At 47.7% G+C, this 15524-nt stretch overlaps 6 protein-coding genes across 6 annotated transcripts; 3 read left to right on the plus strand and 3 right to left on the minus strand.

Annotated features, from left to right (window-relative positions):
* Nucleotides 1-406: 406 nt before the first annotated feature.
* TREMEDRAFT_58465 (uncharacterized protein) lies at nucleotides 407-1140 on the minus strand (the record flags this gene model as incomplete). The annotated part of the gene is made up of 3 exons (XM_007001219.1): nucleotides 407-494; nucleotides 634-849; nucleotides 1121-1140. 3 exons carry the CDS (start codon nucleotides 1138-1140, stop codon nucleotides 407-409), a joined length of 324 nt encoding a protein of 107 aa, XP_007001281.1.
* Nucleotides 1141-3063: 1923 nt separating this feature from the next.
* TREMEDRAFT_25247 (uncharacterized protein) lies at nucleotides 3064-4073 on the plus strand (the record flags this gene model as incomplete). The annotated part of the gene is made up of 3 exons (XM_007000542.1): nucleotides 3064-3112; nucleotides 3283-3481; nucleotides 3629-4073. Coding segments are annotated over 3 exons (693 nt in total), but the record flags the coding sequence as incomplete, so codon positions are not given.
* Nucleotides 4074-4721: 648 nt separating this feature from the next.
* TREMEDRAFT_55872 (uncharacterized protein) lies at nucleotides 4722-5518 on the minus strand. The gene has a single exon (XM_007000992.1). It carries the CDS (start codon nucleotides 5130-5132, stop codon nucleotides 4746-4748), a length of 387 nt encoding a protein of 128 aa, XP_007001054.1. The 5' UTR covers nucleotides 5133-5518; the 3' UTR covers nucleotides 4722-4745.
* A 393-nt stretch (nucleotides 5519-5911) lies between these two features.
* Nucleotides 5912-6584, minus strand: TREMEDRAFT_70672 (uncharacterized protein; the record flags this gene model as incomplete). The annotated part of the gene is made up of 1 exon (XM_007001948.1): nucleotides 5912-6584. A coding segment is annotated over exon 1 (606 nt), but the record flags the coding sequence as incomplete, so codon positions are not given.
* Nucleotides 6585-7235: 651 nt separating this feature from the next.
* TREMEDRAFT_41638 (uncharacterized protein) lies at nucleotides 7236-11534 on the plus strand. Its single transcript, XM_007000872.1, has 14 exons — nucleotides 7236-7440; nucleotides 7811-7880; nucleotides 7927-8022; nucleotides 8258-8318; nucleotides 8361-8505; nucleotides 8713-8849; nucleotides 8898-8946; nucleotides 8991-9136; nucleotides 9248-9499; nucleotides 9544-9789; nucleotides 9865-9945; nucleotides 9991-10204; nucleotides 10312-10745; nucleotides 10794-11534. Exons 1-13 carry the CDS (start codon nucleotides 7308-7310, stop codon nucleotides 10698-10700), a joined length of 2019 nt encoding a protein of 672 aa, XP_007000934.1. The 5' UTR covers nucleotides 7236-7307; the 3' UTR covers nucleotides 10701-10745; nucleotides 10794-11534.
* TREMEDRAFT_58469 (uncharacterized protein) lies at nucleotides 11499-12357 on the plus strand (the record flags this gene model as incomplete). The annotated part of the gene is made up of 3 exons (XM_007001220.1): nucleotides 11499-11776; nucleotides 11899-11946; nucleotides 12033-12357. The coding sequence occupies 3 exons, from the start codon at nucleotides 11499-11501 to the stop codon at nucleotides 12355-12357; spliced, it is 651 nt and encodes a 216-aa protein (XP_007001282.1).
* Nucleotides 12358-15524: the final 3167 nt, after the last annotated feature.

Here is a 15524-nt window from a genome sequence, read left to right on the forward strand (position 1 = left end):
GGCATGTCCTGGAAGCTTGACCGTCAACCGCCGTCCGGATTCACAGGAGTACCCCAGTACCGGGTTTTGTTCAAACGCGCAAAGATGCGTACAAGGATGAGGGTGATCGTCGGCCATAATGGGAATTATTAATCAGCTCATACAATTTAGACATTCCCCAATCCAATTATCCAAATGTCAGCCCGCCAGCCCGTCAGGCCGCTTGAATGGTCATTCTTGTAAATTGTCGTACGGAAGGCGTTACAAACTCGCAATTACGGTCAGTCGGTCAATAATTCTAAGTCGCCGAGGAAGAAGGGAACATTGTGTGGGGGTTTGTTTCTTGAAGACGAAAAGATCGGATAAACATGTTCCCGGTTCCCAAGTTTCCGGTGTTTGAACTTACTGTTTCCGTGTGATCCATCGATCATTCATGAAACCATGGTATTGGATGAAAATCCGTGCCCATTTTCGTAGATCCTCGAGCATAGAGGTACGAATTCAAAGACAAGATGCTGAGTACGAGTATGGTAAATTCAGAAGGGATCTACTGTAAGCTAACAAATGGGAATGGTAGGGTGATGATAAAAGGTGCCTTGATCGGTCCTGTCTCGTTGGAGCTTCGAGGATTTTTGGAAGATGTCACAAACTTACAAGAAACCACTAGCGAGGTCACATTGACGACGCCCGGCGCCCAACGCCCCAACGCCCCTCCCTCTTTCGTCGCCGGATCCCCAGACCTTGGTGACATCCTTTCCCCCCTCCCTTGCCGCAACTCGGCTTGATGGTCTCAGTCCTCGGCATACCGGTGTTACCCAACTTGGTATAGTTTTCACATACAACGGTTTCCCGGTTTTCCGGTATACCGGCCTTCCGGTCAAGTTTGATGTTCGAGTTTTTCGGGACATATTCGGGAGGTTTGTATGACGTAATCTTCTCTTTCTTCGTAGATCTCAAAACGAGAAAAGATGAAAGACGAAAGACGAGAGAGGAGATTTTACACGTTAGGAGCTAGTTGGTAACCCTCGGCCTCGGAGAATCAGAGTTCTCATCTCTCTCACCTCCACTCTCAAAGGTGTTCAATGTGAGAAAGGTTTGATAGACATTATTATTGACGTATAACGTAGCTTCTTTCACTTACGTCTTGACTTTTGCGTACATCATTTTATTCCACCTTATCTACGTTTGACTCTACAATTTTCAACTTACCACTCATCGTGGATAAAACCATACCGGTAAGTGGAAGATCAAATTTCCAGTATCAAGATCTTTGAAGAGATACTGACGGTAAACTAGCTGCTAGCTGCTAGGAACACAAACCACATATTCACCGCCCGTTTCGTTATCGTGTCATCACCTAACGACGTCCCAGAACCTTGGAAACATCTACCCTATACTCCGAACTTTCTCAAGCCGAAGAATTTACTACAACGGTGTGACCTAGATCTATGTGGGAAAAGTAAACTCTCGATATCTCGATATAGATATCGTGCCCAAAGTAGGAAAACAGCTACTGAAGCACACTGAAAAGATTACGACTTGTTCCTCTTCGAGAGTCGGATCATATAGCAACTAGCCCCAGTTGGGTAGCGCAAAGGTACTGTATCTCAATACGCCGATCATCGCTAGACGAGTTTTTAGCTTGGACCTTTTGAGGGTCAGAGCGTCCGGCAGGTTTGTGCAAGGTACCCCTAGTATCCGACGGAATAAATAGCGGAGAGCGGCGGTTGATGTCCGAGAGGTGTGACGCACAGGCACACAAAGTCGGGCGCAGCATTCCTTCTCGCTTGTTTTAAACAATCTTTTCTCTTCTCACTCTTCTCTCATACTTCATAGATCATCGTATCCCAAAACCCCGCAAAGTTCATTGGAAGACTGTTGAAAAAGTCTCAAAGAACAACTCGATCCGAAAAACTCTTCACTTACTCTTTCGACGATCGACGAAACACTAGTGACCCACCCCCTTTGGAACCCCCCCTCGTCGTCAATCCTGCAACGAGAATCATCGTCGTACTCTTCCTTCCATTTCCCCTGAACACCTGTTCATCATCTCATCACCTCCACTATAGTATTCGTACTTGACTGAGATTTTTTCAATCATCCCTTGCCGGTCGCCCGTCATACCGGAAGCACTTAGAATCTCAACTCCGAGCGCCGAGCATCGACCTTTGACAATCGTTTACTTGGCATTTCTGGACATAACGACGATTACTATAAGAAGTACCTTTGATTTCGGTCATACTTGTATTCTTGACAAAGGTAAAAAAAAACAGCAGTAAAAGAATTCTGTAGGCCGAGGAAGGACTTGGTTGTGCGACGCTTTCTCTGAGAACTCTTTAGACAAGAACCGATTCATACGCCCGTCGCCACCGTCCCCTTGGCCCTTCGGCAGGTCGGCAGTAGTTGGAGGGTGAAAAAAACCGGTGTTTGAATCTAACTTCGATTAACAACTTGAACAAAAAATCGGATCTTCTCAAACACATCGATTCATTCGAGACGATCTACTTTCGATCAGTGGGAGATCTCTCTCTACGCCCAAGCTAAAACTCGCAGCTCGCGGTCCAGTCCAGTCTCGATCATCCTCCCCTCCTCCAGGCCGTCTAGCCGTACCGAAAGAGACTAGTCGAGCGATCGTGAAGGGATAGACAGACGTAAGCCTGTCCCTCTAGCTCGAAGCGACCCGACAGAGAGAAGTCACATTGAAGTTACACACCCGAATACGCTGTACGCCGACGCCGGGCGGTTCCGACATTTTCTTTCACCTTTGGAACAATCGTGCAATCGGGTCATTACTCCTGATCTCCGTACCGACCGAAATTCCTTCCTTCGCCGTCGACATCACCGGTCAATCAATCGCCGAGACCGGGTCGTTATAAGTAACACAAGTGACGAATACTTGAAGTCTTCTTCAGCCTATACTTCGAATTGTATAACACATACAAGAACAAAAGATCTTTTGAAGTCAAATATGCGGACGAGAAATATCTATCGCACAGATCTGATGATACCGACTGTGAAGATAGATGTCACTGTGAGTGTTCTTTTGTCTACAGACACGAGGAGGAAAAAGCTAATGAAAAGATTGACATAAATTGCCCTTTCAGCTACCTCGGCGTCTTACATCTCTTATCCGGTGAGTCTTCATACTTCTCCTTCCCAACTTATTCCTCTATCTCACGAGTCGCTGATATGGCTGGAGTCGCATGTTTCATGAGCTACCTAATCATATCTCCACCGGTCTGCAGATCACAGAGAGCGAATGGAGAAGGAAAAGATATGGAAGAGCCAATGAACTGATATCAGCCATTGAGAAATATCACACCTCTCAACCTAATGCAAACTTCGAACCTATCATTCGACTACTTCCTTACAACCTTGACGAAAACTTGACAGAACGACCCCTACCAAGAGCAGAGTACAGACAACAACGTCTTGGACTCGAGAGGGCGGCACTGGCGGAGAAGAATTTCATGGAGAAGTTTGCCGCTATCGGGGTGGATGCGTGAGTTCGGGTCTCAACTCTTTTCCCTGTCGCTCTAGCATAACCTCGCCCCTTCGCATTCACTATTCTTCACTCGGGGATATACCCTCACAAATTCTCACCAGAACTTGGGCAAATGAAAAAGATCAGGGTTCAGCTCACCCTTAGCAACTCCGGGGGCCTCATCTCCTCTCCTCATTTGTTCAACCGCATTCTCACTCATGCACTCTTCATCGCTCCCGAAACACAACTCCCTATCGCTTTACAACTCTTTCACGCTATTCACGTAGACGCCCGACATCCTAGCGATCGCGCCCTCATTGCCGATGCAGCCGTCGAGCATGGTTTATTTCCGACTATCACGAAAGCGATGCTTTGGATGGAGAGGGATGAGTGTGACGCTCAAGTAAGAAGGGCGTATGTGACAGCTAGACGCTTAGGTGTGACTGGTGTCCCTTTCTACGTCTTTGAGGATCGTTGGGCTTTGAGCGGGCTGCATGGGGTGGAGGAGTTTGTCTCTGTGAGTGACAAAGCGTGCTTCTATTTCCGCACTTCTCAATTCCGTTCGTCATTACTGTTCCCTTGTGTCTCCGATACACAGTTCACTCCTTGATATCTCCCAGAAGGACCCTCTCCAGGCTCAAGACATTCTGTCGCTACGTCGCTACGGCAATCGAAGGATACATGGTTCATGATTCTCCCAACCAATTCGCCTCCTTTTTGATCCAATGACGGAGACACGAAAGATCGGAAAAATCGACCTCAGCTGACGAGTTAGCTTTTCGATAAATTGTCAAGAGGTACCTCCTCGTCAACTCCATCACCCACCACAACCGTCTCCTCACCTGAACCAAGAAAACCATTGATTCCCTCACCTCTATCAAATCCTGCGTCTCTCAGTATCGTATCTCCTTCATCTAGATTGCCAACTACTACCGACCCAACAGATACAGATCAGTCCGAGTAGCTGTCAGGTACATTAATTTTCCATCTACCCTTCATGGTGCTTGGAAACGATCTACGAATTGAGGACGATATTGGCACGAGTTTTGAGCACAGTAAAGGGCAACGTTCAACATGTTACTCTAATGGAATTTTGGGGCGCACGTTACAGCGGACATTTACAAGTCAGGAAGCGATGAGCAAGTATCTAGTGAGAAGAATGACGGAAGAGGGAAGAGGAGAGGAGAGAAAGAAAAGAGAGACGAGGCAGTTCAACTGTGACACTATTACCGCAATTCATTTCCACATTCAACTTCTTGTAAAAAAATGTATGCATTTAAGATCACGAGCGTCGATAAAGTCGATACCAATACCTTGTATTTTCCAACTTTGTAGGCCATCCTGAACCTAATCCTTCTGATAGACGATACCATCTGCTATCTTCACTCCTTACCAATGTCCATTCCCCTTGTTCTCTCTTGCTTCTCTTTTCCTTTCCCGCTCCATTTGTTATTCCCAATCCTTCCTCTTCCTCTACTGCTCCTTCGACCTTCTCCTGGCTTTTCGTCCCTCTTGTCTCCTGCTCCAGTTCTTCTCCACCATCTTTCTGATTCCCTTCACCTCTTTCTGGTTGTCCGACATCCCGCCTTCCATTGTGTCCCTCTGTGGTATTTTGTCGTCTTTGGTCCGTCTCTTTACTGGGACCCAACATCACAGCATCCAAAACCATCCAACTAGGCCATTTTCGTCCTTCTTCCCCTAGACTGACATCGGAAATATCCGACGCGGAATCGACCACTAATAATAACGTCCCTGGTGGTACATCGCTAAGATCACGGAGCAGTCGGATGGTTTGGGAACGTGATTGAGCAAGAAGTTCGGAAAGTGTGAAAAGAAGAGTAATGAGTTTAGGTCTTTTCTGACGGAGCAGAGTTGGGAGATGATATTTGTCTCGGTTGTTATCTGATCCAATCGAGGATTTGTCGTCTAGATCAGATGGGCGAGGATCTTCCTGTGAGGGCTGATGGGGAGATATTAGAGATGACGTGTTGATTGAATTGGAAGCAGATGATAGTTCCGTGACAATGGGGTGTGGGTTATGTATATCACCCTGAGAAGTTGAAGGTGACTGTTTGATTGACCGAGGACTTGAATGTTCTGAGCTAAGATCTTTATCAGGTTTTAGATCCGTTGAGGAGAGAAGATCTCCTTCGATGTATTCCATCACTAAGGGAATATCCCATTCTCTTTGTATGCTCTCAAATAGCTTTCCCAGTATCGGACCCCATGGACCGATGTCCACCGCCGTCCAACGATACTTTAGTCCGGTCGGTCTATCCTGAAGTCCCTGTTCAGAAGGGGAGTTCTGAGTCTTTTGTGTCGCGAGAGGAAGGGAATTTGAAGTGGATGATAATGATTGTGTGTTGTCGATTGAGTGAGAGGACGAATGAGAGTGGTTGGTGATAGATGCGATAAGGGAAGAAATGGCTAATAATTCTGATCCTGCTCCTCCGCCTAACGAAATAATATCAATGATCTCCTCTTTATTACCCCCACTCCCATCTTTGATCCCCTTTTGCAATCTGAATACCTCATTTTCCTCCTTTTGACCCTCATTGTCCATTCCCTCCTTCTGAGATCTCGACTTCATCAGACGGTCATCAATCTCCTCCTCCTCGTCATGTCTTGAAGGCAAACTGGGTCTGAACAGCCCTCTAATAGCTCCAAGACGTATCATCAACTCCCTATAACAAACCCCTCTACTAGGTACCCATCTTCCCACATATACTTCCAGCAAGACAGGATTGGTGAATACCTCTAGCCATTTTCTGTTGTATAACAGCGCTTTGACAGTTTGCACGCTAGTTGAAAATGTTGGGTTGTCCAGAGTTTGCCTCAGTGCTCGATGTACCACAACGAGCAAGTCTGATTCTGTCGGACTGTCGAATTGTTTGATTGGAAGTGGAGGGAATTCGGAATTGTCAGATGGAGAGTCGGAGAGGTCGGGTTGAGAGGTAGGTTGAGAAGGAGGATGATGAAGTTTACGTTTAGGTCCATTTTGGTTTTTCTTTCTATGTGTTTTGGGTGGTCCACCATTCCGAGATCTGTGAGTCATGATCAACCCTTTCACTCAATGTCTTCAGTCCGGTCGCAAATTGATCACAGAATCACAGGATGAATGGCAGAATCACAGGATGAATGGCAGAATCACAGGATGAATGGCCAGAGTAGAGTAGGAAGGGGCAGTCAAAAGTTCACCAGGTTGAGAGGTGGAGCCCCACAAACGGCGAGCCCCGCTTGCGTTTTAAAATCACGTGATCTACAGAGGATATATAAACCTCTTTCTCCCCACCTCTTCCTCATCAAAAGCTATGGCCTCACTGCCATGCCGACCGGTTCGTTAACCACTCCGGGACGGTGCTACTGAGAGGGTATTCAACACTAGACGAACGGATTAATGCCTCGGGCCCATTAGGAAACCTAGTCTCTTCTTTTCAATGAGTGACGGGGTGCTGGCGGCTTGATACATTTGGTTTTTTTTTGTCGTAGGATGATATGCAACGATGTTTGTGTTCGTCTTCACTGCTGTCAGTTTGTCTCACTCAAACTTTCTCATGTACACTCATCGTCGTCATATACATCCATGCTCATACGACATGAGGCTCATCGCTGAGAATTTGGAGATCTTTCGAGAGTTCCCCTGTCGACTTCCTGGTGCTGGTGGACGGTGGAGAACAGTTTCGACGGAACCAATTTCCTACCAGCAGGAGACCCAAGCCACGTGGTGTAGATCACGTCCGCCTCTCTCTCTCGATGTCTCACTCCTCCTCCACGACACATGTTCTAAACTGCCTAGCGCGCCTAGAGTACTAGAGTAGACTGCTGGCAGTCAAAGCAATTCATCATGGACTCTTCGACTTTGGTATCAAGAGCAAGAGTACAGCTTCCGGCGATACACAATGTTACATATCCTAATCTCGTCAAAGAGCAAGAGGCGTCTTCTTCTAGACTGGCCAGACAGGAACGTCAGGTGATCAGTAAGTCTTTCTCCGTCCCTTAGCTGAGTATAGGGGGACCGTTTGCAATGGATCGTTATCTCATATCTTCTACCCTGCTGTTTGGGACTCGACGGAATGAGGCTATTCCTCGACTCCTTCTCCTTTCTGGAAACAGTGCGGAAGTGGTCGTTCACCAGTTTGATTATCTCTTCTTACTTGCCCACACAGACAAAAGCTAGTCTCGTGCCTGCCTCTCAGATAAACGGTCATCGGCGAGCAAATAGCTCCTCTCATATAGGCACCATGGAATAGCGGGTCTGGACTGCGTTATCACCATCGATGAGGTGGGAATATTGAAGTTAGCCCGGAATGGACGACGTCAAATACAGGCCTCACAGCTCACACACAGCCCTCCCTACAGCTGCCGATCTCTTCGTCCCTTCTCTTCCAGGTATACCAGACCTTGCTTTTCATCCCACGTGATTCATCCTGTCATCTTTTCTGCTTTTCAGTTGACCAACGCAGACACCCGCTTAATGTCTACGCAGGAGAACTGCCGTCGTACCCCGGAGAAGGCAAGGGTGGTGGGGAAGGAGATACGGGAAAGGAAGCGCAGATCTTGTGGGTCCACTCTCCCATTTTCATCTTTGCTCCAATCTTATGACGCTACATTTTCCCCATCGGTATGGTCATTGAATGACTAGCCCCCTGTGGCTTCCTGCATTCTTCGTCCGGGCTTATGCCAAGCTCGCTCCGAGCAATGCTTCTCTTTCCTCCACTATCTCCGCCATCAGGTCCCGGTTCGGAAAGACTGATGAGGTCCCGGCCGAGGTTAGGTGACTTGCTGACCTGACAGCTTCATGATGATCCGTGCACGTCGGTCGGCCGGTAGACAACGGGTCATATTCTGGTTCAATGTAAATCCTCAAACCGAGGTTGCTCGTGAGCTAACCATGCAGGGCGGCCCAGGATGCTCTTCGTTCGATGGCTCGCTCATGGAAGTTGGACCATTTCGAACGATTCCCGCATCTCAGACCACTTCTGGAAAGGTGGAACTGCGGCTTGTGGAGGCGGGGTGGGAAGAGTTCGCAACTGTCGTCTTCGGTGAGTTTTACCTCACGCTCTATGTCATGTGTGCATATGTGAGGGTGCTTTGGTGTGACGTCCCTTCCGAATAGTGTTCCATATAGGACGAAGTGAGAGTCATCTCTCTCTCCAACTCCCGCCTGGCCGCCTGATTTACTGGATGAAATGAGACATCGACTCAATGCGAGCTTTGCCATACACAGAGTCTGTGCGACTAACAGGCAGTCGATCAACCGCCAGGCACTGGCTACTCCTTCGTACCCACCAATAACTACCTTCATGAACTTGATCAGGCTAGTGCGCACCTCATACAATTCATGCACAACCTGTACCATGTTTTTCCCGATTTAAAAGGACAAGATGTAAGCCCTGTCCAGAGTGTTCAATCATATTTGGGACTGACGTAGTAGACGTATCTTGCAGGTGAATCCTTTGCAGGTCAATATATACCTTATTTTGGTGAGTTTTCCCGTACACCAGAGATCACAAGGCTGACTCTCCAGCGGACGCTCTACTAAAGACATCTACTCTGCCAGGATTTGACTTAAAGGGGATTGCTATAGGAAATGGGTGGATAGATCCCAAGCAACAGTATCAGGGATATGTCGATTTCGCTTACGAGAAGGATTTGATCAAACCGGGTTCAGCTGTGAGTTCTGTTCCATAAATTGATCGTCTGGTGTTCCAACCAGTTGCCCTGATGTCTTCGACTTCGCATCGCCAGAAAAACATGCACTCGAGTATCCTGCTGACTTGGCAGGAAGCAGATGCTCTCGAAAAGGCGATGGAACGATGTCAAACCGGTATTGACAAATACCCTGATGACGCGACCACTCCAGTCAACATCGACAACTGTGGTCAGGTCATGGAGATGGTAACCGAGCCCTTTCAGCAGGAACTGAACGGTAAAAAGCAATGTATGAATGTGTACGACGTTCGATTAGTGGATGACTGGCCTGCATGCGGGATGAATTGGCCACCGGATCTGCCAGATGTCTACGACTTTTTACGGGTTCGGTCGCACTTTGAGTTATAGTAAATATGACTGACTGTCAGCGAACCGACGTCATTTCTGCCTTGCACGCGACCATCAAAGATACCGCTTGGGTGGAATGCAGTAATCGCGTGTCTTCCGAGCTCACGATGCCAAACTCACCAGCGGCCGTCCACCTCATTCCCGGAATCTTGGAGAAAGGAGTACATGTACTCATGTTTGCGGGCGCAGAGGACCTGATATGTAATTACAAGGGTATAGAGAGGATGTTGGAGCATATGACATGGAACGGAGCTACCGGCTTCGAAGTGAGCAGATTTCTTCTCGTACTCCTTCCCGCAGCCCTGTAGTACTTTCGTCGATGTACGGTTGCTCATTGTCAGGATGTTCCGGCTGAGGGATGGTATTTCAACGACACCAAAGTCGGAGCATGGCAAACCGCTCGGAACATGTCTTACGCCAAAGTCAGTGATCTATCTTTCCGAATTCTCCCATGCTGATTGAGTGAGATTTACGACGCTTCCCATATGGTCGGATTCGATGTTCCGGCCGTAACAGACGACATGATCCTTCGGTTCATGGATGTGGATCTATCACTCTTACCAGGCTCCGTGGCTTCATCGCCCAGTCGGATAGGCGATGCAGATAGAGTTGTCGTCGGCGTATCATCTAGCACAGCCGCTGGTTTGGCTTTGTTGAAAGGAGGTTCAACCCCTTGGGAAGGTGCGCACCTTGTTGTTTGCTTTTTCCCGCCATCGCCTATCAATCCTCAATGCTATGCAAGGATAGGATAGGATATAGCCTACGAGAACCATGAGCTAACTTCATAGCGTGGTACAATGCCGGTTCTGCCCTCCTCATCCTCCTCGTTCTCGCGGGTATAGTCGGCGCTTACCTCTACTTCCGTCGTATCGGGCGGATCAGACGACACCGTCTCGGCGGTGTTAATCTACGCGATGTCGAAGATGCCTCTGCGGCCGAACGAGTCCCATTAGGAGCAGAAAGGATCGAACTAGAAGCTGTGGAGCAAGCGGAGTCGTATGAGTTGAATGATAGACGCCGGAAAGCCGCAGGGGGGTTGGGGAAAGGAAAGGGAAAGTCGAGAGTCATGGACGGGGAAGAGGATTGGAGGCAAGGAGAAGAGGATGGACATGGGAGAACGGTATTCGCTCTGGAGGACGACGACGAAGATGAAGATGAGAGAATGCGGAGCACATGAAGGATAAACGTGGGGTGTGCGATTTGCGCTCATCCTATGTATGTTGTGAGCTCATATCACCCACTCTCATCGGTCGGAAGACGCTGAATGCCAGCTTCTTTCATGCCTAAAGAAGATCTGTGCCGACCAATTCCCCTGCGGATGAATGCATTTCCCATGACACCCCATCTCTCGCTCGTCATCGCGGCTGACACAAAGTGGAACCTCTACTACGTCTGACGGGCGCGAACACCGGATTAAATTATCGAACTCACTATGTCAAGCTTCTTGGACCCCTTCTCATGACGTACGATCTCTCCCCATGATCATTGGACATTTCTCACCTGCACCGTTCTCGCACTGGTTCATTGGTTCGAATAAAAAGAACGGCAGCCTGGTGGGAAACCTAAAAATACTCGTTTTTCTCTTTCATTATCCGGATCATAGAAATGTTGACGGCGAGGTCCGTCCGGACAAGGTCAGAGGCAAGATGACGTGGTGAGATAGTTGATATCCCCCCCTCCCCCCCGTCCCCCTCCGTATTGTGCAATAGGCGTGACATGGGAAAACAAATCGCACGCCTTCTTACATCCCACGATCCCGTCCGAGGGTGGATCTTCCAGTATCCCGCGATTTTGTCCGAGAGGCGGTACGCGCTAATACGATCCATTCTTCTTCACACATAGGTAGTCGTATTTGGACAAGCGTCTCTCCTCCCTGTAGGTTGAGCGTGGAGGATATAATCGGCGAGGGGGGAGTACAGTTGTTGACACATCACTCTCATTCCCAGTAGACGGCTACGTTGTAAGACATACCACAATGGCACAGAATTCGATGGATGCAACAATTCCTGACAATGTGCTTCTCTATGAAGAAGCTGATGTGCGTAAGGCCTTGTCCAGTGGCACTTTGAAAAACGGCACTCAAGGAATGGCAGCTGCAGGCTGGAAGACTAGAATGAGTGGCTTGACAAGACCTCGGAACTACAGCGGAAGTCAAGCACTCAATGAGGAATATCGAGATCTGCAAACAGGCCACAAAATCCCTGGTGGTCAAGTGCAATTTGTGGTAGTCCGTGAAGATGATACCCAAACACTGTATGCTCACACTCCAACAAGGATGAGAAGATTGATAAAGATGTACGGCGCATTGCCCAGGGGTACCTATGAGTCATTGGGAAACAATATTGAGGCCTTGATCAATCCTGCGCTGACCCCAGCCACAAGTCGGACTCACAGGCATTCACATGTTTGTGGAGTAACCTTGAGTGAGCTAGAGAAAGCAGTTACACATTTTCTGCAGCGTAAGACACTCACCTCCAAGAGTGTCACAACCCTGCCTTCTGATTGGCAGGAACTTGGCTCTACCACAGTATATGTCACCCCACTTGTCACAATGGAGAAAAAACATCAAGAACTGTGCACCTTCAGTACATCAGATGTGTGCAGAAGATAAAACTATAGGCCATGACAACATGATGGGTACTCTGGCCCTCCTGTCAGCTGCAGGATGCAACACTATTTATTGGACAGAGTCCTCAAATTCCTTTTATTCCAAGAAGGCAAAATATCACAAGCTGCCCCAGTATAGTTGGGATCCGAGGAGAGAGAGCTTCACAGGCACTGTGTTGCGACCCGTCCTTGTGAGACCTGAAGAACAAAGACGGAGTGGAAGATAAAGGTTTAGAGGGTCTTGGACCAAGACGAATGAAGATGGTCCGCGGTACTGTGAAGTGATCAGATGATAGTCAAGTCAAGAAAGTATAAGTCAAGAAGGATAGGATAGCTTGGAAGGATCGAGTGGTCAAGCTAGTATGTATCAAACAAGGATGACACTTCTGTAAGAAGTGCTCCCGAAGAGGTCTGATAAATATGAAATGCAAAAGATATTTTGATCCTTGGGAAAAAGGATCCATGGGGCCAACAGGGGGGTTTATATATCCTGCAGAGCGAGGTTATCGTTGAAGAGATTCCCATTGGGAATCTCACCTAAGTCTTCACCAGAAGTTCAGTTACGTCATTCTTGAACTGAAACGTGATATCTTGAATGAAATCGAGGCGTAAACCTCTATTCTCTTCTGCGAGACTTCTGTGAGACTTCACTGAGAACCTTTCTCTCTGAGGAATGGCCCGGACCCTTGGATGGGGAAGTCATGATGAGTAGGGTCATGACACACTGTGTCACATAGTGTTACGAGGTAACAACCATCAGGGAAGGACATCTAACTTGGTAGTATTAGACAGAAGTGTCGCAGGCGGGGTCTAATCCCCAAGGGATAGTGTTACGGGGTAACAACCACCATGGAAGGACATCAAGCTCAATGGAACTGGGTGGAAACGGGTCAGTACAGACAGGAAATAGCTGCATGAGGTAGGGACGGGTTTTCCTCTTTTGAGATTTTCCAACTGGGTTTGTGTAACAGTACTGGAAACACAAGCACTAAGCTGCGGGTTGGGTTGAACTCAATGGAACTCTGTAGAAGTCTAGGTGTAATGCATATGTTAGGTGACGGACCAAAGCCGTGACACTTCACAGCTGCACCGAATTCTCCCTGTGACAGAATGAAGACATGACACACGGAAGAAATCACCCTCACCACACATGACACTTCACATGACACTTCTTGATGCCTGATCATACTCTAGCAACCTGACCCCATCATGCATGACACTTCTGACTCAGGAAGCATGAAGATCAAAAGCCCTATGCGTCTTCAGAGATGCAAACTTCAAGAAGGTAGGAAGCACTCCATGCATGTCATTTCTCTACTTCATATGTGTGGGGACATGCAACTAGCTCTGAAAGTATCTTTCTCTAGGAGTGGTGTGGAATGGTGTAGCTGAAATGTTTGTCACGAGACCAACTAACCAGCATTGGCACGACATAACAGTGCTCTTCAGAGACAGCGGCCTAAACCACTGTGCCAGAAGGCCTATTAACCAGCGGTTACTGCAAAACGCCGGTCGCTGGTTGGATGCCCAACCCAAACACAACTCTAAACAAACTGACTTGTCACTAACCAATCTGACTTGTCACTAACCAAACTGACTTGTTACTTCATGACAATCTTCCACTGGTCATGAACCAGATGGTCATGCCACTTTGATGCAGCACAGTGTCACGAACTATGTCGTGACACCTCGATTATTCCACCAACAATGACCCTCCTTTGACCATCAAAACCCCCATCACGCCTTAACCTCTTTACTCTACATGTAACTCAGGACATCTGAGACCAAGTACGGCGAAGTTAGACGGAGTTAGGCTAAGTAGGGACAATGGGAGCAGAAGTGCGGCGAAGTTAGACGGAGTTAGGCTAGGTAGGGACAATGGGAGCAGAAGTGTCAAGGATACTGCCCACCCTGGGACAGAGGACAAAGGACAAGGGGACAAGGACTAGGAGTGACAAGGAATATACTTAAGATAACAAGACTGAGTCCAACAAGGAATGGGACTGTGACCCAAGGAATGTCTCTGGCTTGTCTTACAAGGTTAGAGGAACTGGACTGGACTGGACTGGACTCCAAAAAGGGTGGCAATGGAAATGACTTTTGATCAAGAACTAAAGAAGAAGTATGTAAAACTATGAGGGGTTTATATCTATAAAACAGGTGTTCTACCAGGTGGAGTCGTCCTGCGTAGGAAACCGTTGTAATCCTCGCCTTCCCTACTGTTTTCTAACTCACAGCAACTGACTGCGCCCTGTTCTCGCCGTGCTGCATATAATACGCTGTTGACTGCACGCAGAAGTACGCATGACGACGTAAACCATACGTTTGCCTAAAATCTAACTAAACTAAAGTCTTGGGTCTAATGCCATACCAGGCATACTAACTGAGAATAACATAACTAACTAAAGGTTCAGGTCTTTTGCCTCAAAGGCATCAGAGCAGAACTAAAACATGCGGAAACTGATACTTGTGATTCATGACAGGAGCTCCCCCTCTAAGGGCGAAGTCCTCTGAGCCGGGATGACCTACGCTGAGGTCTTTTGAAAGTTTGTGGAGTGTTTTGTTGTGAAGGTTGTTTTGTACGAGGAGTTGACTGATTTGATGTCAAGGACGGGAAGTGCTGACTAGGATCTTTGAGATGTTGATGACGGAAGGCTCTAAAAGCTGTAGTGTTGTGAATTTCTTCCCAAGGTTCCCATGAGTCATGAGCACTGGAGTAATCTCTCCAATGTACTAAGTAATCATATCCTCCATCATTACTGATGCGAGAATCCAGAATTCTATCAATGATGTATTCTTGTTCTCCTTCAACTTCAATCCTTGGTGGTGGATCTTGAGGTTGACTTGGAAGACCTGAGCGCACTGGCTCTAAGAGGTTAACATGGAAAACAGGGTGAATGTTCATACTAGGAGGAAGGTCGAGTTTGAATGCCAGAGGTGAAGGTGTGGCTTCAATGATCTTGAATGGTCCAAGCATGCGTTGATCAAGCTTGATTGATGGCCTTGAGGTTTTGATATTTTGTCGATTAAGGAACACCATATCTCCAACTTTGAAGATAGGTTCACCTTCTTGAGTGATTTCTTTGATCTTACGATCATAGAACTTGGAATGAGATAACTGCGCCTTCTTGATGTTGTTGATGAGTTCATTGTGAAGATCACGGAGTTTGTTGATGTGATCTGAGGCTGCAGGGACAAAGGTACTAGGAAGGGGTGGTGGACTAGAAGGATCAAGGGGATGGTGTCACAATCGTCGTTTCTTCTTCTCTACTGACCGACGGTCGACAAACCTCGGCTAACTACGTCGTAGTGGGGCGTCGTTGTCTCACTAAGACAGGGTACTCGTCGAGGAACTACGGCTAACTTCGCCGTAGTGATACGTCGAGTGGTAAAC

Source organism: Tremella mesenterica (genome assembly GCF_000271645.1).
Source record: "Tremella mesenterica DSM 1558 unplaced genomic scaffold TREMEscaffold_1, whole genome shotgun sequence".
Lineage (NCBI taxonomy): Eukaryota > Fungi > Basidiomycota > Tremellomycetes > Tremellales > Tremellaceae > Tremella > Tremella mesenterica.

Bases quoted from the DNA above. Each gene is read 5' to 3' on its own strand.
- TREMEDRAFT_55872 (XM_007000992.1), bottom strand. From the start codon at position 5,132: ATGGTTTTGGATGCTGTGATGTTGGGTCCCAGTAAAGAGACGGACCAA.
- TREMEDRAFT_41638 (XM_007000872.1), top strand. From the start codon at position 7,308: ATGGACTCTTCGACTTTGGTATCAAGAGCAAGAGTACAGCTTCCGGCG. The intron at 8,319-8,360 runs GTAAATCCTCAA...CTAACCATGCAG, and splicing joins GGGTCATATTCTGGTTCAAT to GGCGGCCCAGGATGCTCTTC. The intron at 9,500-9,543 runs GTTCGGTCGCAC...ACTGACTGTCAG, and splicing joins ATGTCTACGACTTTTTACGG to CGAACCGACGTCATTTCTGC.